The sequence below is a fragment of the Osmia bicornis genome, chromosome 12 (assembly GCF_907164935.1).
Source record: "Osmia bicornis bicornis chromosome 12, iOsmBic2.1, whole genome shotgun sequence".
NCBI classification, from domain to species: domain Eukaryota; kingdom Metazoa; phylum Arthropoda; class Insecta; order Hymenoptera; family Megachilidae; genus Osmia; species Osmia bicornis.
Genome location: NC_060227.1, coordinates 1,084,528 through 1,109,341, shown reverse-complemented (window position 1 = coordinate 1,109,341; position 24,814 = coordinate 1,084,528). Strand labels below are relative to the sequence as shown.

Here is a 24,814-nt window from a genome sequence, read left to right as displayed (position 1 = left end):
AAAACAGTTCAATAAGCGTTGAAATTTTTATTTTAAAAAAATAGAGAAAAGTCCAAGTCAATATTATTTCTCTCATTAATTTTTTTTACAATGTTCTATGATTGTATTTAATTTCTATGATGTAAAAGATATAATATATGCATACAAGATGATTATAACAAAAGCATCTCAAAACGGTAGACAAAAGTGAAGTTGCATTCACGAGGAACGTGTCGTGCAATTTACCATTCAATAAAAATTTTCGGACTGACAGAACGTCAGCAGACAAAGAACGATGACGTTCATAAATTTCAATGTATAAAGAAGTCATTTTCGGATTTTTCCTGTTGCAGATGATATAGAAACATGAGCGTGGAATCAGAAGCATCTGATAAACTGGGAGAGATCTATACTTGGATCGAACAAATAACATTCTCCAAGCCGAAGAAAAATTTGGCTCGAGATTTTTCTGACGGTGGTAATGAAAGAAAGTTGATTATTATACAATCGTTAAGTTGTTAACACCTATTAAGGCTTAGTTTAATAAATTTTAGTTTTCATGGCAGAATTGTTAAAACGATATTATCCGAAATATGTGGACATACATAATTATATCCCTGGAAATAGTGTTGCAAAGAAAATAGATAATTGGTGTACATTAAATCGCAAGGTATTTTCGAAACTTGATATGAAATTAGGGAAGGATTTAATTAAACAGTTGGCTAATTCGCAACCTGGAGTGATCGAAAAGGTCTTGATCGACTTGCGGGCTAAAATTCTGAAGGACTGCAACGCTGATAGGAACTCTTTGTATTCTGAATACGACGAAAACGCGAAGAATGGTAAGTGAAATGTTATGGTAAATCATTGAAAAACTTTGAACAAAGTATTGCTGTTTAAGACGAAGTTAAGTCTGTGCTCAATCCGGAGGAAATAGCAAATAAAACAGTTCCTCGCCACGTATTTGTCCGACTTAAACAAGAACTAGAAGACAAAAATGAAGTTATAAATTCACTTCATCAGAAACTCTCTCATCTACAGTCTCTGATAAAGCTCAAAGATCAACGGATTTCCGATCTTACGTCGCAGATAATAAAATCCAGCGACTATAATTCGTCATCCGCAAATATAAGCGTTACAAATTCGAAGTATCGAAACAAGGTGTAACGAATAAATTAACGTCGAAAGAATATTATAAACAGTAATGTATCCCAAAACTTTTCATTAGTGTATTTAACTTAATATGATATATCAATGAAATTCATGTACTCATAAATGTTTTAAAGCTTGTAGCTGATTAGATAGGTAGAACTCAATTCTACCTTTTTTCCTCAGACTTTTTAAATTCATTGAAATCCATTGTACATAAACATAGATCTTATATTGGTGCTCTCATACTAGGTGGAGAGACCAAAATCACTCCATCACCACGAACAAAGAGCATAGAAATATTTCTCTTGGTAGTACGGTATACTTCTTCATATGTTTCTTCATCTATTTCTACTGTAGTTACAGTCTCTTCGGCTTCCCCTAATACCATATTTAAGTGCTGATCATAAGCCTAAAGTAAAAGTTTTTTACATAGTTAATAAATCTGAAGGCTGAAAAATATGATGAACATTTATACTCTATGGTTCTAAAAACATATTTACATGTAATCTGCCTCGTAATTCCCGTTCATTTCTCATTTTAACATATATTCTTTCATCGAGACTTAATCTTATAAGATCCAATGGTTCCTTAACATTTATTGCTGGCACCTAAAACGAATTATGCGTTAGGTTATGATAGGTTAGGTTTATATTCGGAGCTTTATATAAAAAATTACCTGCTCACTTTCATCACCCATTGTATACCTAAATTCCTAATCGTTTATAATATTATTTCTAATTTATCAGTAACCGTAAAGTAATAAATAAACGAAACGTTTACTTCTCACACAATTGAAACATTGCGCGGGGGCGCTATTTCGATATGCGAAATGTAGTTGAAATTTTTGCCGCTAAAGGGCCCAAATTTTGTGCCAAATTTATAAGGGTTGCAGAAATGTAAGGGGTAGATATGTAGGAGATGCAGAAATGTAAGGGACAGAGGGATTAAAGGGATGCAGGGATACGCATTAGATAATTATTTGAAACTAAAAAAGAACAGTTTAATTTTCCCGCTCATTGGTGTTCGATTCGACCGTATCGAGGAACCGGCGCTAGTGGTCAACGATAAAAAATCAACGTAGCTTGAGGTATTGCTAGAGTGGACTAGCGTGAGAGAGCAGGCAACGCCATTTTCTCAATTCGCGGGTGAAGTCAGTGTGCGAGTGCGTGCATCATTTCGCGACGGATTTTCGGGTTTTGTGCTGTACGACAACGATATTAAGGGCTGTCGATCGGCCGTGGCGCGTTGACCAGTGTTATGCTTAAACACGCGGCCAGTTGTACGATGGATATAGCGAGTTTCGAGAGATCGAAGCGCTCCCGGGAGACGTGACGTCTTGTCAGTCGGCCTTTTCCCATTTCCCCTTCTTGGTGAGCTCCCGCAGGGATGGGTCGTGCAGAGTTATCGTTCATGATAACGTAACAGAGACTAAAACGAGTGTAATCTCCGGCCGCAACGAAAATTCTCACCGATCACGATTTCGCGTGTAATTAAAACTGTTCGTGGAAAAAAACCGGGACCCGTAGAATGATTCGTTCGGGCCAATGGGCGGAGGTTTAGGGCGGCACATGGCTGTTGGGGCGCCGGCTGTGCAGGGGGTGGTTTTCCCGACGCTAGCTCGAACTGACGAAAATTCATCAATCTCTCTGTCCAGTCATCCTATTATACTCTGTGCGTACGTGTCTCTCGATCGGGATCGTTTGTGATCGTGGCCGGTCACGGTTCGAATAACAAGTTCACAGTGACAGTGGAAAGAGAAGTACTCCGTTATATGTCTCGATTTTCTTGCCGAAGAGGAGGAGCTGGCAAAGCTTTTCGCCTATCGCGGATTACGCGTGTATACCGGTGCCGCTGACAATCTTTATTCCGTGCACGTAAAGATCCGACGAAAGGACAACAGGGACGATTTCTGGACAAATAACCGGCGATCATTGCGCTACCGAACTACCAGAGACAACGTAACGGGTAACGTAACCTTCCTTTCACATTTTGCTTTTGTAAATCTTATGCCCCTGCGAACCGTTTAATTTCACCTTCCTACCAGTGATTTATCAATGGACCGTTACCTCGTACGGAGCGTGTATGCGTCAGCATTATCGATTTACGGTTGTTGACATATTTCAGACCTGCCACTCTTCTTTTCCTTTTCAAAAACACGTTGCAATTCTTCCGACACTTTATTCATTCGCACAGGCATAAAGTTTCAATGGCTATACATATAATTTAACCGATCGATGGCGGTTTATGCAGCTGTAAATAATATTATCGTTCGTATAAACGTTCGATCGATACGAAAATTCGAATATAAATCGAATTTATCTCGCAGAGATGTCTTATAGCCGACTTTACGTTGCATGGCGGTCGGTGATTAAAATTCGCCGTGACATTCATGCGGCAATTAACTCGACCGGCCTTTCGACCTTGCTGACATTTTAAACGTTTTCTACCCCCCAAGAAATCCGATAGCCAATTTCTCCTGTACTTTCAACGGTTAGCTCGCTAATCTTGGATCATCTTTTTCCGATAGGTCTTCCCATGCGTGTCACCGCTGTCATTCCGCAAATTCATCTCGTTCAAGCGTGTTAAAGCCGCGTTCACACTGCGTTGCGTTTTAACCCATTAACCCTCGTGTCGCGTTCAGTTAACCTAACTCCAAATGGAAATTCAATGCTTAATCGTTCTTTAATAAAATATAAGTGCACAATGGTTAATAATAAAAATTAAATATTTGCAATTTTTTTTTTTAAGTAAATAAATACTTATAGTATTTATTCATAATCATAGCATTATAAGTAAATATTTATTTCAACTATCTATTTGCACGTATTTATAATTATAACAGAAACCTAATTTTAAAAGTTTAGGTCAATCTAATTAGCGCTTTAAGATTAAAGGGTTGAACCCTGCAACATGAAATTAGAGATAGTAAAATTGTCCTGTTAGCGCGATACGGAAACTTATTCTTTGCACAGTTCTGACGAATGTAATTTATCGTTCGCGGTTGTGGTTTCTTTTCTTAGCAATTAACGTAGCAAAGGTATAGAATCATACAATTAGCGCAATAGCTGTCTGTGATTTACGCGTTGCATTTTTGTCGAGGAAAATGAATTTGAAAATTGAATTTTTTTACGCCGTGTTGTTCAATTATAATAACATTTTCTCTTGCTATAATGATATATTTATCGTGTAATTATACGATGGGTATTTGATTAACTGGCTTAATTAGAATCAAGGCAAGGCGGTTACATCGATACCCATCAGATAATCGAGATTCAGAAATAATAATAAAATCATGACATAAAAGTATTACGGAATAATACTTGCAGTATACTGATTTCAAGCTCAAGGTTTAACGAAAATTACTATGTAAACGTTTGATCAATATTCTTAGTACAAAATGGCTGATTGACGAAGCAAACACAGATACTTTTCATACTCTGGCGCTAATAATTCGATAGTTAAAGTCTAAAGAATTGAATAAAAGGTATTTCACCGCGACATTTGGTATTCTTCCGATGATATAACTGTTACTTTCTACCATTCGGTCAAACGGAGCATCGCTATGCGACTGCACGTCCATGGTTTATAATTAGAAAATAATTAACCTTTCGCTTCGATTTGTCTTCCCTTCTGCTTTGAGTTCAATCGATTTTCTTTTTTCTTGGTTTTCTAAAGATCCAAAGGATTCTATTCAATTGCAGACAAAAAAAGTTAATAATTTCATGTCCTTTGAAACAAAGTTCAATCTTTCAAATAAAATTTTATAAATAATCTTCTGTTGGATTAAAATAAAAATATGTTTCACAAAAGTTGCAGTAATTAAAGTGTTGCTCTCGGTTATGATTTATAAGAAATCATGAATTCTAATTAAACGTCGTCCATGTTAATGAGAGGAGTGAAACAGGTGGATGGTCGGGGATGCGAATGTTGACCCTTGGTAGTCTGTTTACGACGTAACGGTTGTACTGGGAAATGGTATGGACAAGCATAGTCGTTGAAACACGCTTGAGCGATTGCTTGGTGGAATTCGACGTGGCTTTGCTACTTTCTATTTTTCGAGAAAAACACAGTCGAGCGGTTACGACGTATTGTCGGAATTGCATTCACCCGTAGCTGAAAGATCTACTATTTTCTTCCATTTCTTCTTCTCTCATTTCGTTCTTGCGCGTTCTTGTTCCGTCCCGTTCAATGCGTACGCTTGAATTTCTTCGCGACGATCCTCTGTCGCAGCAGACCGACAACTTTTTCATTCAGCAAGCACGATTTTCGAGTTGCATACCGTCTGCTCTTCTGCTTTTACTGTCCAAAGAAGTGCAGGCATGATTGTCGAAAGAGTATTTCACTGTACAGTGTACACTGATTGCCGTCTTAAACTGAAACTGCATTTCATATCTAAGCGCAGGTGCATTCTGATGCATCCAGATGCATTCTGATGCACTTATTGTTTGCGAGTGTGCATATACGATACGTTATAAGATAAATTATACAATGATTGGTATTTTACATCAAATAGAGATGCAGGTGCATTTGGGTGCATTTAGATGCATTTTCATTAAGAAAAAAAGAAATTCATTTATAACGATAGAGGAATAAAATAAACAGAATTATTTTAATTATAAAATGTATTGTGATAGAAAAAAATCATTGTAAAGATAAATCATTGTTGCACCAACTTAATTAAACGTTTGAACTTATAAGGAAATTTCATTCTCACGTTATCAGATCGGGATTAAAATAAGTTGATAGAGGCAAAACGATTCGTTTACTGGTTGTCATTTCTCGAAAGTGAAAAGTGGTGATAAATTGCCCGTCACTTTGCTCCCGTTTGCGAGCCTTGTCCGAGTGGCATTGAAACCAATTTTGATATCAAGGCAAGTGCCTCATGGCATGGAAGAAAATTGCTCCTCGATTTCCCTCTGCGAGCCAGTATTACACGATTACCCATTGTTAGTCATCTCGGATAGATACTTGATTGGGATCTCTTATAATAGACCAGGAGTCGCTTCTGTATCCTATTTGTTTCAATATCTTCCTTCGAGAAAGATAAGATCAAGCTTTGCGATTTTATTCTGCATTAAATTAAATTTTTCCAAACTTAAATTTCATGGAAATTTTATTTTCATACAAGGTAATTAAAATTACCAGTTCCATGGAACAAAAATGATTAGGCAACATTGTTGAAAAAGAAAAATAAGAGAACACGTGACCACCTTTTATCATCGGCAATCTCTGATTAAATGGAGCATTAAATGGTTTCGAGCGCAGGTTTGTTACAACGATCAGCTTATCCAGCCGCGTATTGCACGTTCAACCCGTTCATTCCGTTAATCTCTGTCCCTGTAATCAGCGGCTCGCAGCTGCGAATCGTTGAAAAGTTGCTGGAAAAGTAGATATTCGTTTACAAGAAAATAGTCGTGCTATTCGTAACGAAGCGGGCGCCGCGTTCTCGCTTTCAATTTTATTGGTACTTGACGTAGCGAGTGCTCGACGTTAATTACACGCGAGAGGGATTAATTTAGATGGTATCGCGCATGCCGCTGATTCGAGTTTTCAGCTCGAAAGTAGAACGAACGATTAGTAAAAGCACCGCTCTACTCCTCCGGCTATGTGTAATTAAAAACTCTGTAAAATTGATAATCAACGCGGCTCGTTTTAACCTTGCCTTTTAATTACTTGCGACCGTTTTGGATTAGTAAAACGCTTTGTCGATGGGTCGACTGGACACGTGTTAACCCATTCGAGGAGCTACAGAATCCGATTGAAAAGTATTGGGCATTGTTACGTATAATTAATCCTTTCATCATTAAAATAAAATTCTGTTTAATTTATTCATAGCAGAACTTTCTCTATTCCAATTCCCTTTCATTTCTTCGAAAGTTTCTTCGAGCGGCTAAATAAGAAGCAATATTAAAAATTTCTTTGTAGATTCAGAATTATTATATATATTGTATATATTTTGACAATTGATTCTTTTCAATTTATGAAGGGTTTGATATGCCAGTAACAATGACCTGAATCGTATTCGTCTACACTCACGTGTATGCGTTTGCTACGTGCTTACCATTTTACTGCAATCGCAGCACTGACATCAGCTCGGTATGATCGGCGATGCAGCTGCAATCATGAGCCTCAATCGCGGTATCATTGATCGAACGTTGTTGCGTGGTACTTTCGCATTGACCTGGCTGCGAGCCAGCCTTCTATCGCTTTTTTCGACCTCTCCTCTTCTCATCATTGTACATTTCCTCGGGATTTAACGTTGATTCAAGGTTTCAACCGCTTCTCTTTCCCTGGCACGATTCTTTATCGCTTGCTCTTTGCCGGTCTTTTAATTTTCCTTTTATTATTACTAACTTTAAAGTAATAATGCTCTGTGGAAGATTAGCAATGCTCCGTCCTTAAGGGTTTAATTAAAATTCTGTCCCTCTCCATGGTCCGCCGTCAACTATCAACCGTTTCACCACGAAAATTTTCGTCTCAAACGTCGTACGATGGAGCACGAATTTCCACGAAACAATCCCTGAAACCTCCCTTCTTCTATTATTCATGCATCCCGTTTTTCCCCCTTTTAATCCATTTTCCTGTGTCCCGTTTTTCCATCGGCGCACTCGACGCTCCCCTTCGGCCGTCAGCTCGCGAGATTGCTCGCGTTTTTCCATCAATTCGACCGCGTTAGCGGGCGAAGAATCATCGTGATTACACGTGAAATGCAGATCCCGCGGACGGGTAAATGGAAGACGGTTCATTCAAATCGTACGGAGACACGAATCGCGGCTGAAACACCTTGCCGTTGAATAGAATGCCGAGTGAGTGTCTCGCGTTGCAGAGAGTCGTTGAAAGATACCGGTGATTGCGGATGCAACGGGTTTTTATACCTGATGACATTTAAGAGGACGCAATTAATCGAGGAACAGTTGTTTTTCGCCTCGATCCGTACCTGAGTTTGCAATCGTTATGCAAATACTGAATTGCGGATAATTTTTTAGCAGAGATAAGAACCCGTTGTTTCGACTACCTGCATTCCTCTAATTTAATTATTAACGCTTAACGAGAGTAGGAATTTTTAGGTGTTTAGGCATTTCGTTAGGTGTTAAAATTTATAGGGATTTGATTGGAGATTTTATTTCGAGGAGATATTAATAGGGGTAAAAATGATAGAGTTCTGTTAGCATGATTTATAATTCGATGCCGCGTCAATCATCGATAATCGACACCGAACTCTTCATTCAAGTTACATCAATCATCTGTCGGCTGAAACAGCTGACTTCAATTAAAACGCTTCTAACTTGTAATCACTTACGTTGCACTATGTATGGATGACTATGATTGATCGCCGAAAGAAGTCGCGATGAATCATTAAAGGGATCGGTAAGTGTAGTTTCGTTTGATTCAACATTCTAATGCGATTATTCGACACGTTTGCGTTTTATAATAACGAAAATGATTAGTTAGAACTTATTGATTAATATTTATCATATATTTTAACGCGTTGAATGCCACGAGGATCACCAGAAATTAGATATTTTAATTAATATTGAAATAGTACACGCGTTGTTTATTGAACACGTTACACATAATTCATACTATTTTTATATCCACGATACTGCAATGTATTATAGGTTTCCGATAACGCGTTACTTCATCAACTTGTGGTACAGCCTCATTCTAGTGTCGCGTTATTACATTAATAAAGGCTTCTAATTCGTGACCGGTATTTTCTAACAAGAATTCTTGTACGGTTGCACCTAAATCCATGTCTGGGTTACGTCGAAGACCCTCAGTCGCAATTAAGGTTTACGGAAGATCCTCTTCTGCCCATGCAAATCTAATAAACTGCAAATTTCTTAACACCTTCGCCGCCGCGATTGCCTCGTCTCATATTGTAGGATATTGGACATCCTCTACGTTTAGTTTAGGCTGAGGTAATTTATGATAGGGTGACGATGACGCTTCAAGGGCCTGCAGATCTTCCAGGTGATACAGTGAAAAGCCCTTTTTCTGAAAAACCCTCGCAAGGAAACGAAAAGGGAGGAAGGTCGAAAATCGAGAGAGTGGCGGAGGAGCTTACGAATTTTTATCATTAGCAGCCAAGTCGTTTGCACCATTTATGCCAAATTATTCACCCAATTCAAATCGCTCGCCATCGCAAAATCCCGCAATATTAATAATCGAAATTTCAATTTGAAAATTAAACAATCCTTAACAAGCAAGTCCTCGACGAGAAGTATTCCTCGAAATCGCATCGCGCTATACCAGTTTATCGTTATCGTCGTAACAGCACACTCATCCCACGATTCGACGATTTTCGCGTAGAAAGAGAGGCGTGGAACGATAATTTATTGATAACCACGCGGTGCTGAATCATTGCGAACGGATAAAGTCGTCGGTGAAGCCGTTCAAGGTGCACTTACAAACGTCGATAAGCAGTTAGACTGGTCGTAGACTTGGCCACGTGGGTGGACACCTTGACGTTGATCGAGTTACTCGCCGACAACCGGTCAACTTCGATAAACCTTCTTCCCGATGGTAATTAACATAGGTACGAGATGGAAATCTGAAGATCAGGCACGTCGTCGGTCGAATTCTGAACGCGAATACCAGCCGGAAGGTTTAATTTTGTACCAGTCAGAGGGTCGTTGACCTCCTGCCGAACTAAAGCCACTTCCTGAGCTTTGATGCAGAAGAGCTTACGATCGACCGTGGATGAAATATCTCGGATATCATTTGGAGAACAAACGAAACGGTCGTTTGGACAATTTTTTTAATCGCTTCAGACATGGTTTCATTTCTAAGCGTTTCGCGAAAGGAATAGCAGATCAGTCGACTGTTCTCTCGCGAGAAGATTAAATTTGTCCTGGACTTGTTAGACCGCGTGTATGTACGATGCTACCGCGGTACACGAGGAACTAGTCCAACCGGAGCATCCACGAGGTCGATGTCTCCGCATTCACCATGACGAATGTTACTCGATACCTTGTTCACTTCTCTCGATTCTTCCCCGTTTCATTCGTACCTTCGGGCTTTTTCACGGCTATCCTTCCTCGTGGTCCATCTCCCTTTTTCAATCTTTTCATGCTTTCAAGCGTTCGTGCCAGTTTTCTTTCTCGTCATTTTTCTCTTTTTTTTTTTTAACGTCACTGAAGTCCTTTGACTTTTCGGGGCTTTTGTCTGCTGCTGTTCTAGAACGACAGATGTAAAGTGGAGGTACTGTATGTACTTGATTGGAATTTTTATTGGGATGAATCGTTTGGAGGATTTTAGAACATACTTTTTAGTTTGGACAAAGGGGTTAGAAATTCTTGATAACAGCTATTAAAAGGTTGATATGTATTATAAGCGCTATTAGGGAGTTAATAAATTCAACAAGATCCGAGAGCAATAAACAGTATGTCGAGCATAATCGACCGGTTTTCTAACAAAATAAGGTAAAAGTATAAGGTGGTTACGGGTATATTTAACCTAGCCGCTGAGTAAATACTCTGTCCCCCTTTTAACGTTGTCAGGTAACCTGTCGTCGCCAACGCATTACCACCGAGGTGTCCAAATAGAAGATCGTACACCTCGGATCTACCAGAGGAGATCGATAAACATGTTTAAAAGCTTCGTGTGTACATACGTGCCGTTATTTCTGATGTACGGTTCAAACGAGACCGTGTTATCCTTTTTACGATACAACATTATCATTTTATTTAGTAGGTATCGCGTTGGATATCGTATAAATTTAATACAATTGAAAATTAAAAAGTAATTTAATAAAATTCTAAGCTGAACTTTATTTTGGGGGACGCAAAAATACCAGTTTAATCTCAGGACTAAATAAAGGTATTAGATGAAAATTTAGTTCATTATCAATTAAATTATACTCCATTAAGCTCTGACATGGAAAACTACTTCTATATTTGCTACTCTATAAACGATCCTTCCTTCACCACATTTTCGCCCATGATATTATGTCGATACCAATATAACTGAGTGCTGTTGTATCGACCATTCGACGTCAAAACACGTAGACAAACATACGATGTATTGTTGGACACAACTTACAACACACCATTGTACGAACGGTGTGACCTATTTCATTTTCATTCGTTCCAGCTCAGATATCTGTCGTTTTGCAACATTGTTACGACCCCGCGGGGGCGTTTCCGTGATTTGCAACATTGTTGCAAATTCGAGCAGATGTTGTTCGTTCACCAGGCACAAATTCAAAACCCCTTGAAAACAAAGACACGATTAGTCTTGTTGGATCTGTAGTCAGTGATATACGTTACGCAAGAGCGACCGGAAACGTCCACGCACGCGGTAGATCCGCTTAACCGAGGGATTAGTAAAGGTAGACGGAGTACAATCGTATGGGGTCAAGTTAGCCCGAACCCTATGTACGAGAATGCCACTTAAGCACTCAAGTATCCGTCTTGCCACGGTCAATATTCTACCTACGTTCCCTTTATCGTGTTTCATCGTTCCTGCTCGTTTGGATCCTCCTAATGGTTAGCGAGCTGATTAAATCTGATGTATTTAGAGTATTCCATAAGTATCGTATTCTGAATCCTTCCCAATGATCGATTCATTAAATACATTAATTGAAAACGTAAAACGTACGGTACAACGAGTAACAAGCTGAAGATAGCAAACAAGGCAATTAAAATTGCGAACGTAACTGGACATCTAATTCTTTTTATCAACCGGTCCGTCATTAAAGCAACGTATTATCGTACTATCTACCGTTACGAAATGCTTGTCGCATCCTTATTTGAATACTTAATTAATTTACTCTATGTCCTGAGGAGTGTATACATCCTAATGAATCTCCTAACGTATCTAACTAACGTACGAGTAACTCAATTAATGCAGCACGAACCAGCGTGATGCACAAAGTGGATGTTAACTGAGATATCGTAAAATCTATTTTTGAAAATAAATCTGGTACACTGTTCAGTCATTTAAGAGACTGTAGAAAAGTTTAGCATACAGCAAGAGAATATTTAAATCCACGTTGGTATAATTGAGTAGAGTGGTCGGAGGGTCTATCTAGACACCCTAGGTACCGATCTTCTTCCTGTGCAATTATCTCTTTAGTGCCAATTACGATGACTAAACGAAAAGAAGCTGACGCATTTATGCAGCCCCGTATTATTCCCAAACTTTGTTACAAATTTTACTTTTGTATCTGGAACACGTAATATACAGGATTCTCTGGATAGTTTCCCTGGATTTCCGGGTTCTCGACTTCTGCCGTAGATCTCCTCGGGTTAGGTTAGGGATTTTTCGGATTCCTGGTCCTTAAAGTAAGTCTCCTCTTCTCTTGTTGCTGGTACATTGTACTTCAACTCGGTTGCTCCATTTTCCCGGTTCGGTTCATCATTCAACTCTTTTGTAAACACTCCTATTTATAAACGCAGCAGCGTTCACGCACGTGCGACATGCTTCAACGATTTTTGCCTGTGTACCCCATCGAATGGTAGGCGTTCGTTGCATGTTACGGCAAACATAGAGAAAGAATTATGTTCCTAGCTGAATACCAGCCTGACGTCATTTACTCCCCCTTTTTTTATCGTACGAGGGGTAGTTGGTATCGAAAGAACGGAAGCATTACACCCCGATACGCGTTTCTGACGTTTCAACGAGGGTGGACGAAAATATCCTTTGCCAATGGAAACTCATGCCCGATGGCTTGGAAAATCGTGTCTTTTCGGAATTTACAGAGTCGAGGAGATATTTGTTCATTAAAATTAATCGAGCATATTAAATAGAATTCTGCAATCTTATTTCATTAATATCCCACTAATTTTGCAATTAATTTTTGTAATTCTGTCGTGGAAAATAAAATTCCTAAGCTCCTTAATTTAACTGTCCTCGTTAAATGACTGTTAATTAGTTTAAAGAATTTCCTGTAATTAGCAGCTGGAGTCACCTCTGTTTGTTAACTAATTATACTAATTTAACGCTAACAGCATGACGTTTCCTTTGATAGAATTTCTTTGATAATTGTAATTATTTGTAATTAAGTATCATAGTGTAGAAATACAAAAGGTATTACACCTTGCTAATTTTGAGTGAACTATCGAGAGGTTTCAAGGATTCTAGAAAATCGTGTATAGTCGTGGATTCATTGGGACGTGTCACGTTGTTTTGTAAGCGTTCAGTTTAATTAAGCCTTCGTTCGGTAATGAAGTAAATACCGCTAATGAGAACCGGCTGTTCTCAAGGGCGTCCGTGCACTTCAGACATCTTCTCGGTGCACTAACCCGGGTGTACAGATGTTTCTGCAAGTTGACTTTCACTTGCTGCGGGCACTGGAATTCAAGATAATGAACTTGCTATTTAAATACTAGAAAATCATTAGTGTAACGGGACCATTTACAAGCGGATCCTGTTTAATTTCCCGAGCAGCAAGTATTCGAGTATCGAGCAATAAGTGCTTCCTTCCTCAATTTATTCCGACTAGATTTCATGACATAAAAGTATCGAGAAAGAACACTTATCGCATATCAATTTAAAGCTTAAAGTTTCCTGACAATTATTGCATAAATGGTTCATCGATGTTCTCAATACAAAACGACTGATTCCAAGTTATAACAAACAATGATCAAGCTCAAGCTCAGTGAAGTATAATAGAATTTCATGACACAAGCCATAAACCATAATCATCATTATAATTTATTCAACCTGTCGTTATATAGCAACCTCAACGACTCATATCCTTCCTTTATCAATGACCCGAATAGAGGGAGGAGTTACCTGCAATGGTGCAGTTCATTGGCACGCATCGTGCTAAAATTACATCATCGATAAACGAATTTCATTTACATCCCTGTATTCACTTTTGCTTACAAGTAAACACAGCAGGTGCACACGATGCACCAGTTTTGATCAAGGTGGATCACTTTGCTGGATAATTTCGCTTAACCTACTTTCTCTTATGTAACATTTCTTGGCTGGCATTGGTGAACGGAATTTAGGAAAATTGGTTTTCGTCCAGTTGGCATTGTTTCCTTAATTAACGTGATTTTTAACCATGAAACAGGGCAAAGGAGTCTGGAGCTCTCACCCCCGCGTTTGGTGGTGAAACCGTCATATCTAGTGTTGAGAGAAGGGTTGTATCAACCTCTCCTTGCTGCTCCTCTTGTTGCTGTATGATTTTTATACTAGGATAAGGCGTTCGTTCTCAAGGCACATATTCACGACTTCTTCTACTATCTGTAGTCACTGGTAAACGTCAGAAATAACGTGTTTTATCGAAGCGACGAGGGGCAAGGTGAATCGTCGCACGTACACATGATGGTATCTGCTTTTCGTCGGTCACCATCACTGCAACATGAAATATTTAACGAACGGGAAAATTCAGGTCGTGCTACTGCGCCAACTTGCCAACGTGCTACTTGGCCAGGTAATCCGGGACACCGGTACTCGAGCAATTCAATGCTTTACGTTTATTGTCTTCTTACGTATCTCGTTTGTTTGCCAACGTCTTCAGAGATTTAGATTAACACGAATTTCCAGTCTGCGCTTACTTTTTAATAAATTTCCTAAATTTTCAAGCTACCAATGATATCCAACTTTCTATCTCGGCATTTCGCAAGGTATTCGTCACTTTCTCTCATTCGATTATGCCTGTGATCGACGAATAGCATCGCGATTCGATTGTCCGAGGAAGAAGACAACGCGAACTGAGGCCTTCAGGAATGTCACTCGAGGTAAACGAGGAATTCGAAACGTGTACGTGCACGTGGAATCGTAGATTCGATTCGAATCACGCGTCTCATTCCACTGATATTGCGAAATCACAGCACGTACCGACATTAGCATAAACTCTTTGTTGCCGGTGACGCCGGTTAACCGGACGCATCTTTCGATTGCTCATGATATTGTAACGCCTCCGTTGCATTCCGTTATCACTCTACTTCCCAGGAAAATCGAGGGAAAATCATAATTAATTTGGCGGTGATGGTTCCTATTATGGTTTTCGTATGTTGGTCTTTTAGTTTTGGGATAATTTCTGGAAAAGCCAGGAATCTAAATTAAAATTTTAGTAGGACAATTCTTCTTCACAATTTCCCTTTAATTAAGAAAATCCTATTAATAGTACACCATAAGTAGTATATACCAGTGACCGTAAGTTCATTATGCGATCAAGATCAGGGTGCAGGGAAGGAGTAGACAAACTTGAACGTTCATGGAGGAGGATTACATAGGCTCTGTGTACACGTTTCCAAAGCGAGTTCTTGCATGCGTGGCTACATGACCATATGGACAGCATGTGCAGGTTTGGTTTTCATGTAGCCACACACGTGTGCAGCCCGGAATGGATCGACCGGTCGAACGTGGACACGATTAACCGAGGACAAAGTCTTTCCTATTTGCTAATACCATTCTGGTTAATTAGATACACGCTCGTGGCCGTTTATCATAGCCAATTCTGACACGGACCGTTTCCGTCGATCCATCAAAACGGGTTGCTTTTAAACTGGACATTTCTTTTTTCCTGCCGCGAATGAAATTGCCGATAGTTTCGTAACGGAGAGGCTTTCGGAATTTTGAAACTCGTTCAAAGATGTCGTAAATGCAACTGCTCTTATCACCGCCATTAATATCAAAGATAAGATGGGTGTACAGTGCGGCGAACGTGGAACGTTGATCACGCAACTCTACTAAAGAGTTACTGATCTGTTTGAAAAAGGTGTTGGGTAAACTGATTTCGTATCTTTTGAAATCGTCGAACGCTATGGGGATCATCGGTGATCGAAACCGTAAATTACACGTGTCTGGTTAATTAAAAGAAGACAATATAAAAATATTAATAAATAGAAAGCTCGAAAATTGAAATTTGAAAATTAACTTCAGGTTAATATCCTCGTGTACGTTTCGTAAGTTTCGATCACGATTGACCCAGACTCCGGTGTTGAAGGGTTAAATGTTGCTAGTCTTACGCAAGGCGAATTACTACGAACTAACTGAAAGCTCCATTCACTGGTCCCTGAATGAACAGAGCGTATCCCTCTACTACGAGGAATAAAAAGACGGCCAAGTAACCTAAAACGTAACCCAAGAAACAACAAGGGGAACGAGTAAATCGCTGCTGCTGCTAGTTTTACGCGAACGGTTCATCGTTTACCCGTTCATACGCGTCGAATCATCGTAAATTGTTAGCGTACCATATTTCCTTTCAAAGTGTTCAGCAAGAAATCCATTCCACAATACTGCACTACCTTTTCGAAAGAGCGAAACGTGACTAAGTAGAAACGTAATACCGTAGGAATTTCAGGCGTCGTATCTTAAACTTTTGGGTCTTAATGAGTCATCCTACTATCTCCTCAAATTTTTTACTTTCTTAGTTAAACGAACGTTGCATCTCCCTTTGGAACATCTTGAAACTTAAAAAAATCAAATTTTTTTGTTTTTCCTTTGTATTAAAAATTTTTTTTATACTTCAAAATATGCATAATAGAGTATCTAAAATAGATTTTGCATTTATCTCATTGTTTCTCAAAAAAAAAAAATTCCTGAAAATTAATTTTTGAAGCCTCAAGGTGGCCCGACCTCTTAACTCGTGCCACTTAAAGAGGTAACGCTATAAATAACCCTTTTCTTTGCTACACTATGTATTTGCAGCTGGGTGAACTCTTCCTCTGGCTAGTTCGTGCTGAATCAGTAAAAGGCTGCTGGTCGATTGCGTGGGAGCGTGGATAAAACGTAGATACGTAGGGTCGAAGGGGTCTAGGTGTAAGGTGACTCATATTCTACTCGTGTTCCTGTCATACCAAGGAGACCACGATTGTTGTTCCTTGGAATTTATTTACGTTCGTCGTACGAGACCTTATTCTTCTAATGGAAATTGTTCAGGCTCGTATACTTACGTGTGTTGCGTGGGTGGGAGATCGACAAACATTCGAATCTTTAGATTAATCTGAAGGGTGAAAAATGAACAAGGTGAAGCAAGAACTGGTTTCGTATCGTGTTAATTATAATGTACGGTGATAGTGTGTGGATGTTGCCTTTGTTGGAAGGTGCACGATTCATGCAAATGAAACATAGAACGCGGCTCGATTACGCCTTGCGCAATGTTTCTTTTTTTTTTTTTTTTTAATTTTCTATGTAATTTTGTGAAGAATAAATGATTTTATGAAACAGATATAAATTTTTGCAAGTCAGTTTTACGCAATTTTACGGGGTCAGAGTGCAATCGAAGCTAGCAGAATAAATCTTTGCAATCGACTTTCTATTTCCTCGCGAAACATAACGTACGATTCTACACTGTAAATGTCAGCCCACGTGTCGACACGACCTCCGTCGAAAGGTTTCATAAACCTTAGTAATGATACTGCTGTTAGGCTATTCGCATAAGCGTAACACTTTCTGTGTCAGCTGAAAGACAGTCGCCAGATATATCGAGCATTTCACAATTTATATCATCAAGTGGCAACTATTTGAAAAAGAAATATCATTTTCTCGTAAAAATATTTATGAAAACGCTTATGTAGTCAGTTTCTTTGAACTTTGAACTTTTAATTGATGTAGCATAAGTGCTATTTTACAGTACTTTTATGTCATCTAATTCCATTAGACCTTTTATATAACCTACTGCTGTATAATCATTCCTTCGACGTTTATTGTTCGCTATAAGTAATCACCGGCCATTTTGTATTAAGAATATCAACGAAAACTTTGTACGGTTATTTTTGTGAAACTTTAAGCTTCAAATTGACGGGTCATATGTATCATTTTGAGATACTTTTCTGTCATGATTCTTCTGTCAAAGTTTCATACGATCCGATATCGACAAAGTCGTATTAAGAATTATTGGAGGAGGAAAATATTCAGAAAGGAATATTATTTCGGATTTTCAATTTTCATTAGAATGCAGGATAAGCATCTTCTCGGTTCTATTATTAAAATCACGAGGCATTTCTTTCCTCAGATCAAAAGGAAAGCTGGAGAGCCAGGAGAGCGTAAGGAAAAAGGGATGTCGTTAAAACCACCTCGATGTGTCACAGTATTCTAACGTATCCGAGCAACGACCCCTAAAAACAAAGGGATCAGAAAGCAAGGGAAGGGTTTGGTTAACCCCTACAAGTACCAACCCAAGTATCTTTTATTCGGTTACACATTCATAAGCGATGCAAACACTCCCTTTTCACGGGGGACGAGAATAAAATTAAGTTTCCTTTCTGTTCCATTACGTTAGTGTTTCTATATTATTATTTCACAAAGTATCGAATTCGATTGCGAAATTGTAGGAGCTATCAATTATTTCAGAAGACTCTGCAACCTTTTAAGAAAAATTTCGAAGTTCAGGCGAGAGTTGAATGAAACGGAGGTGATCGGTAGTCGCACCCATCGCTAGTCGCACCCTTTGGTCGCGCGACCGCGTCTCGAACCGCTAATTATCGTCGCGTGTTGACCCTGGGAGAGTTGCAGGGAACGATAAGAGGCAACAACCGGGGCAAGTTAATCGGGGCCAATGGGATCGCAAGGGGGAAACGTAAGGAAAGGAAAGGAGTCAAGGCGAGGCTGCAGTCGTTGCACTCGTTAGAAGAATTCGTTCAGCCGATTGAAAGCTGTAGCTGAAACGAAACAGTTGCAACGAGAATCCGTGAGAAAACCGACGCGTTTCTTCTTTAAAATCTCGTTAGAAAATTACCCCGCCTTCTTTTGTAAGGAGAATCTAGATTAACGCCGTGAGATCTGTATACTCGTTAGAAGAAAATTAGAACAATTGCCGTGACGATTTCATGACATAAAAGTATCACTTTGCAAACGTTATGGTAATATTTTTAATACAAAATGGCTTGTGATCAATTATTTCAGAACTATAATTTTTAATATTACTTCTCTTCAAAACACGTATTACAAATTTATATTTGTATAGTTTGATAAGGAAGATAAAAAGGAAGGAACTACTCATGGTTTCTGCGGTTCTCTGCAGCACCGATAAGATCCGCGTGTATCATACTTTGCATCATTGAGTTTACGTAATTCACACCGCACACGTCATATTTATTTTAACTAGTGGATTAAAAGGCGTCGCGTTTGCGAAAACAGATGATTATAATTGTTTAGTATTTTTACTTTTTCTTAGCTCTCGGACGGCGGACCACGGAGAGAGCCACGATTCTAATTTAATTCTCTACCTCATATCATTTTCATTTACTAAATTTAAAATATAATTATCTTTCATAGCCCGAATTCTTTTTCTTCCAAATAGAATTACAGTTCATTAAGTTAAATTTTCTACTTTTTTGGAAAAGGATCGATAACCGTACACGTTATCCAATTTCAATCAATCATACCGGAAGCGAAAGGCAATATCCACGCATTTATCGCGAAAACTCGCACGTATAATAAATGAAACACGATAGCGAAAGAAAATATGTAGGTTGCATCTATCCAGCAGTAGAAACAGCTTCCTGCAATAACAATTCCATTACTCATCCGACGTGATAAATGTTCATTTCGATCATTTATAACGTGCCTCGTTACGAGCCAGTATAAAAAGAAGTTTAATTCCGCTTTCATTTACTCGTCGATTAATGTAGCCCGGAAATTTGTTGTTACAGATTTGAAGAAAGCGGAGATCCTTTAAGGAAAAACATAAGATGCCGCTTCCAAAGCGACTGGTGGAACCGGTGCTGGTCGCACGCGGTACCATCCCCGAGGATTTTCCTTTACCCTCGGAATTAGAAGCTGTTACGAACGGCACTTTGGCTAATACCATTAGGCAACTCTCTAGTTTGTCCAGGCATGCCGAGGATCTATTTGGCGAACTTGCAAGGGAGGCACATGGCTTGAGCGACAGGGCCAACTCCTTGCAGGCTAGGATAGATCGACTGGCTGTGAAGGTCACTCAGCTGGACAGCAGTGTCGAAGGAGGTACGTTTATTCGTTAATTAATTAACGATACCGGAGAAGGTCTCAAAATGTCTTCCAATAGATCATAGAATAGAATTTCTATTAGTCTATTTAAAATTTTCATTACAGGCTGACATAAAAAAGCTGAAAAATTGCCTTTATTTCTTTCCCGATTTCGACAAATTGTTTTTCAATCGTCTCTCTCGTTGGGTGGCACTTGGTCCACCGGTAATTAATTCGAACTCACAAAGTCACATTTAATTTAATTTATCATTGAATTTGTTGTTTCAGTCTCGCTGCAAGATATCCATATGAGGAAGGCGTTCAAGAGTTCGGTGGTATTCGACCAGCAGGTTGTCTCCAGGGATACCATGCCAACAGCAATGTTGGAGACCTACCATCAATGCGATACACCACCCCCTCTTGATAAACTTAACGTTTACAGGTATTTCATTCTTTCATTAACCAACTCGTGTTCTAATTTAACACCTGTCTGGTAAGATTAATTAAGCGAATCTTAAAATGGCCAATTTTTTACCATTATCATTTGTTAATAAAATAAAAATTAATTCTTCAAATTTCTCTGATTCCAGGGAGGACGGTAAAGATGGACTAAAATTCTACACAGATCCGAATTACTTCTTCGACCTATGGAGTCAAGAAATGCTCAAAGACACCGAGAAGAAGTTACACGATCGAGGGAAGAAGGTGAGGAATCCACCATCCCCTTCATTGGTCTCTAAACGTGCACCTCGAACATATTTTTTTGCCTTTTTTTTTTCTTTAAACATACGTATTCAATTAACGTATAACTTTAAATGAAAATTGTTATTATTCTTCTATTTGTTAATAACGAATTAATAAAGCGAGGCACACTCTGTTGCATACACGAATAGAGGTAACAATAATACACTATCGAGGTGCGCACCAACACGATACAATGTTACTAATTTTGTTACGATTATGATAAAATTCTAACTATTGAAACTGTCCCCTTACGTTATAGACCGAGTCTGAATATGCCGAACCGTTCAGAGAGGCAAGTCGATGGTTTGGATCTTTGTAGTTTTTCTTTTCTGTTGTTTCTTTACATTTACCCTTCTACCCAAGTTTTTAATGAATTATCGATCGCCAACCACTCACTCATACATAATCAAAGCTCTCACCTATTTTGTGGTTTTTTCAATTAACCGATACCAGTTTTTTGCGCTCGATAGAAAATTCCGCTATAGATGCTCGCTTGACAAAGTTTGTAGTTTTATACACGCTAGGGCTAAGCCAATGAAAATCGCAATATCTTATCGATGTTGTTTCTCGCCCTTGGCAAAATCAGTTTCATCGCGTAAATCGAATTTTCCTGCTTGGTTTTTACATTTTCTTTCCTTTTTTTTTATAGCATTGGAAAGTCTCGAGATGTTCGATCTACGCTGAAACACTCATTTTTTTCTGATTCGAATCGCAAACACCACACCTCTTCCTCGACCCTTTATCTCGATACTCGAATAGTTTGTCACACAATCACACGTCACGTTTGTCGATCACTTGTATTGCCGTTTCTGTGCCAGCCATGCAACTTTTGGATGTACTCGATAGAAGTTCTATTTCATCATCATTCATTCATTCATTCATTCATTCATTCATTCATTCATTCATTCATTGCAATCGATACGATAGTCTCGAGTCATTTTCAGGATTATTTTGTTTCCGATCTGTCATGTATCACGCGTAGGAAATAAAATTGCGAATATCAAATTGATGTAATGGCATTTGTCTTTAAACGTGTCAAACGAGAGAACGACCAATGTATCGATGAAACACTTGAAAGAACAGTATTTTTATTTCCTACAAACCTTCATGTTCGATGGTTGATCTGGTATACAATAGAATCTCATACACCGTACACTGTTTCTTCAAGCCTGCAACGAACAAACCTTGGATCAACCGTCGAGTCATGCTTGATTGATAAATTTAAGCTTGTCTTGCACCTTTCGCCGCTAAGCCCGAGCTAGACGAGCTTCTTTAACAAGTTATCTCTGCATCACAGCCGCATAGGCCACGGAACGAGGGTGGCGGAGGAGGCGGTGGCAGACACAAGAAGCGTATAAGGCAACCGCACAACACGAGAGAAAGGCAAAGACAGTTGGCCGTTGGCCATGGAGAGTACATAATGCCAACGCAGGGTGTCCAGTACAGGGCGCCTCACAATATACCGGACGAATCATTGCTGGGTATGGTGATGACCGAACCACGTCCACCCAGGCCAAACAGCATCGAACTTAGACGAAGTTATCCACCGGAGGAACAGCATCTCTATAGTCCTCCTTCCTCTGATCACTACAGGTTTGTCATTTTGTCGTTTCGGTAACGTTAGGGATGCTATAGAGCGAGGAGAAATTAAAATGGATAAAATAATTTTTCTTGGAATAAGTAGGGCAGCGAATTACGCGGCTCAGGGATACGAGGACAGTCTGTATGGATCGCATTACGGGCCGGGTCAAGGACAAGCGGGAAGCGAGACCTACCAGAGTCCCGGTGGTCAGAGCACTCCGAGTAGGGGCGGCAGATCGCGACCCTCGCAACCACCGCCAGCTCCTCCGAGCAACGCTTCTAGCAATTCAACTCCTACCGTCGCATCCGCCAACAACACTCCGACACGAGGAAGATCGATGAGCACCGGCCGAGACACCCTTCCACCGCCGCCTCCACCTCCTGGTGAAACTATGTCTCCTCCTCCTATGAACGGTAAATATCATTAGTATAGAGAATGAAAGATTTCTATTGTTCTATTGAAATCATCATAAGACATGGAGTTAATCGTTTTGACATCGTTTCAGGTTCTATACCGTCGCATTTGTTGAACAGAAGTGGAAGTCGTCCGAATAGTCCCTTACCGAGTCATCACTCCACGCCTACTCCACCAAATCACTCGACACAGATCGGAGCCGATGAAACTGATCCTGCTGCTCCTCAAGATTTGCCTCCTCCACCTCCAACCCCAGATCCCACACCACCCAGACCCATTTCACCGCCTTGTAATATTCCACCTCCTCCTCCACCACCTCCCCCACCACCTGTGGCTAATGGACCATCGCCCCTTGTACCGTTAACCAACGGCGACATTGCCAAAATGATAGCGACCAATCCGCCCAAGCTGAAACCCTTGAAGCCATTGAAGAATATGGACGGGCAATTGAGGAAGCCCGTTAATCCGAACATCCCCCTCGTCGATCCGCGAAACGATCTACTTAAAGCGATCAGAGACGGTAATTATCCTATCATTCGGTTAATTACAATTGACTTTCTGCCCTTTTTACTTTGTACCATGAGATAGTGGGTGTATCAGTGATTGGATATTTTTGGAATTTCTGCTCTGCGAATAGAAATATGAAAAATGTGGGGTGTTTCTATTTTTTTTCAGGGATAAAATTGCGTAAAGTGGAGAAGATCGAACAGAAGGAAGTGGAACGCGTGAACGCATTGAACGACGTCGCATCTATACTTGCTCGACGCGTCGCCGTTGAGTTTAGTGACAGTGATTCAGCATCGGAAAGCGAGTGCGACAGCGAAGGATGGGGCGAACAGGAAACAAATCTCGCGTGACCCAATTCCCTTCCATCCACCGCCACTGCCTCCTAGAGAAATGGCTGACGATTCTGTCGTTTCGTTAATTCCCAACGAAACCTTCCACCTCTGTTACTCGTCGCACAATGTTACACGCTTTGCACGAAACTGTTCAATAGAATTGTGTTTCAAATCCTGAGGCATGCGTTCAAAGAAAAGGGCATCGAACGTGGAAACGAACAAGGAATCAAGGAATTTCGTTGTTCCATTATTTATGTTAATATTTATGTTGATACACAGATGTCTGTGTTAATACAGAACGCGTTATCGATAAGTAGTACCATTAAAGATACAAATGTAATATTCTAACGACGATTATTATTTTATTACGCATCATTTAATCGCCTTTCACAGGGTTATTTTCATTTTTGTTAAGATACAAAGTATATTTAAGAATTTTCTTTTTGTTTTCTCTCTTTTTTTCTTTTGTACAAATTAAACGAAGAATTTCTATTAAGATTTTTATCACAGGCTCAATTCGATAGCGTGTATTTAATTGAAGAGTATGATAATAATAATTAGCGTTTCATAAGACGATTCTAAGAATCGTCAGCCAGATGTATTTTTATTTATTGAGATTCTTGCGATCCGATTGAGAATGGTAGGCTGAAATATAGGAAGGGGATCCTTATAAAAAAAATTTATTCAACTCTAGAATCTTTTTTAAAGAACATGCGTACTCTTTTCTTTTTATACAAGGAAGGCACTTCCAAATTATTTCATTGTTAGAAATAAAATAATGAAAGTTCACGGAATATATTTAATTACATTTATCTTTCTTCGAATCTCCGATCTTGAAATAAATTTCAACGAAGGTAAAGAGAAACGTAAAGTGATAATAAATACAATGATAAGAAAAAGGTACGCACAGTTAGGCGTCGATTATCTGTCGTCTGCTCGATGTCGATTGTAGGGGAAAGCATTTCCTTCTCGACACATTCCATGATAATACTAATACTAATACCCTGTAATAAAACAAACTAACTTTCTGTTTTTTGGACACTCGATCGTCCACGTTACGAGGATGTAATATGTAATACGTCTCTTTAGGTAAAGAAACATGCGAGTGCTCTGTGTATATACACACGCATATTATGCACGTGAAATGAAAAATGAAAGGAAACCAAACAGAAGAGCTAATATTTTTCTGTTCTCCTTCTCGCGCCGTATAAGTCTGTAAAAATACCTGTACCTTTGAATGTTTTTGTAATGC

The 24,814-nt window shown here is 39.3% G+C and overlaps 3 protein-coding genes across 5 annotated transcripts; 2 read left to right on the top strand and 1 right to left on the bottom strand.

Moving 5' to 3' along the window:
- The first annotated feature begins 3 nt into the window (after nt 1-3).
- LOC114874967 (sperm flagellar protein 1-like) lies at nt 4-1,156 on the top strand. Its single transcript, XM_029184764.2, has 3 exons — nt 4-457; nt 534-821; nt 881-1,156. Exons 1-3 carry the CDS (start codon nt 346-348, stop codon nt 1,144-1,146), a joined length of 666 nt encoding a protein of 221 aa, XP_029040597.1. The 5' UTR covers nt 4-345; the 3' UTR covers nt 1,147-1,156.
- Nucleotides 1,157-1,186: 30 nt separating this feature from the next.
- LOC114874965 (U6 snRNA-associated Sm-like protein LSm3) lies at nt 1,187-1,965 on the bottom strand. 2 transcript variants are annotated; one of them, XM_029184762.1, is made up of 3 exons: nt 1,808-1,965; nt 1,632-1,739; nt 1,187-1,540 (listed from the first exon to the last, which is right to left on the bottom strand). In XM_029184762.1, the coding sequence occupies exons 1-3, from the start codon at nt 1,826-1,828 to the stop codon at nt 1,358-1,360; spliced, it is 312 nt and encodes a 103-aa protein (XP_029040595.1). In that variant the 5' UTR covers nt 1,829-1,965; the 3' UTR covers nt 1,187-1,357. The 2 variants fall into 2 exon arrangements, with proteins under 2 accessions (XP_029040595.1, XP_029040596.1); XM_029184763.2 differs by having other exon boundaries at nt 1,816-1,965.
- Nucleotides 1,966-2,216: 251 nt separating this feature from the next.
- LOC114874969 (wiskott-Aldrich syndrome protein family member 3) lies at nt 2,217-24,356 on the top strand. 2 transcript variants are annotated; one of them, XM_029184765.2, is made up of 9 exons: nt 2,217-3,096; nt 19,689-20,001; nt 20,272-20,425; nt 20,574-20,688; nt 20,987-21,019; nt 22,025-22,320; nt 22,412-22,722; nt 22,815-23,243; nt 23,399-24,356. In XM_029184765.2, the coding sequence occupies exons 2-9, from the start codon at nt 19,728-19,730 to the stop codon at nt 23,578-23,580; spliced, it is 1,794 nt and encodes a 597-aa protein (XP_029040598.1). In that variant the 5' UTR covers nt 2,217-3,096; nt 19,689-19,727; the 3' UTR covers nt 23,581-24,356. The 2 variants fall into 2 exon arrangements, with proteins under 2 accessions (XP_029040598.1, XP_029040600.1); XM_029184767.2 differs by lacking the exon at nt 20,987-21,019 and having other exon boundaries at nt 2,218-3,096.
- The last annotated feature ends 458 nt before the right edge of the window (nt 24,357-24,814 follow it).

Coding starts and splice junctions, on each gene's coding strand:
- LOC114874967 (XM_029184764.2), top strand. CDS start 346: ATGAGCGTGGAATCAGAAGCATCTGATAAACTGGGAGAGATCTATACT. Junction 458..533: donor TCGAGATTTTTCTGACGGTG/GTAATGAAAGAA, acceptor AATAAATTTTAG/TTTTCATGGCAGAATTGTTA. Junction 822..880: donor CGACGAAAACGCGAAGAATG/GTAAGTGAAATG, acceptor TTGCTGTTTAAG/ACGAAGTTAAGTCTGTGCTC.
- LOC114874965 (XM_029184762.1), bottom strand. CDS start 1,828: ATGGGTGATGAAAGTGAGCAG. Junction 1,740..1,807: donor TGGGTGATGAAAGTGAGCAG/GTAATTTTTTAT, acceptor AATTCGTTTTAG/GTGCCAGCAATAAATGTTAA. Junction 1,541..1,631: donor AATTACGAGGCAGATTACAT/GTAAATATGTTT, acceptor CTTTTACTTTAG/GCTTATGATCAGCACTTAAA.
- LOC114874969 (XM_029184765.2), top strand. CDS start 19,728: ATGCCGCTTCCAAAGCGACTGGTGGAACCGGTGCTGGTCGCACGCGGT. Junction 20,002..20,271: donor GGACAGCAGTGTCGAAGGAG/GTACGTTTATTC, acceptor TTGTTGTTTCAG/TCTCGCTGCAAGATATCCAT. Junction 20,426..20,573: donor GATAAACTTAACGTTTACAG/GTATTTCATTCT, acceptor CTCTGATTCCAG/GGAGGACGGTAAAGATGGAC.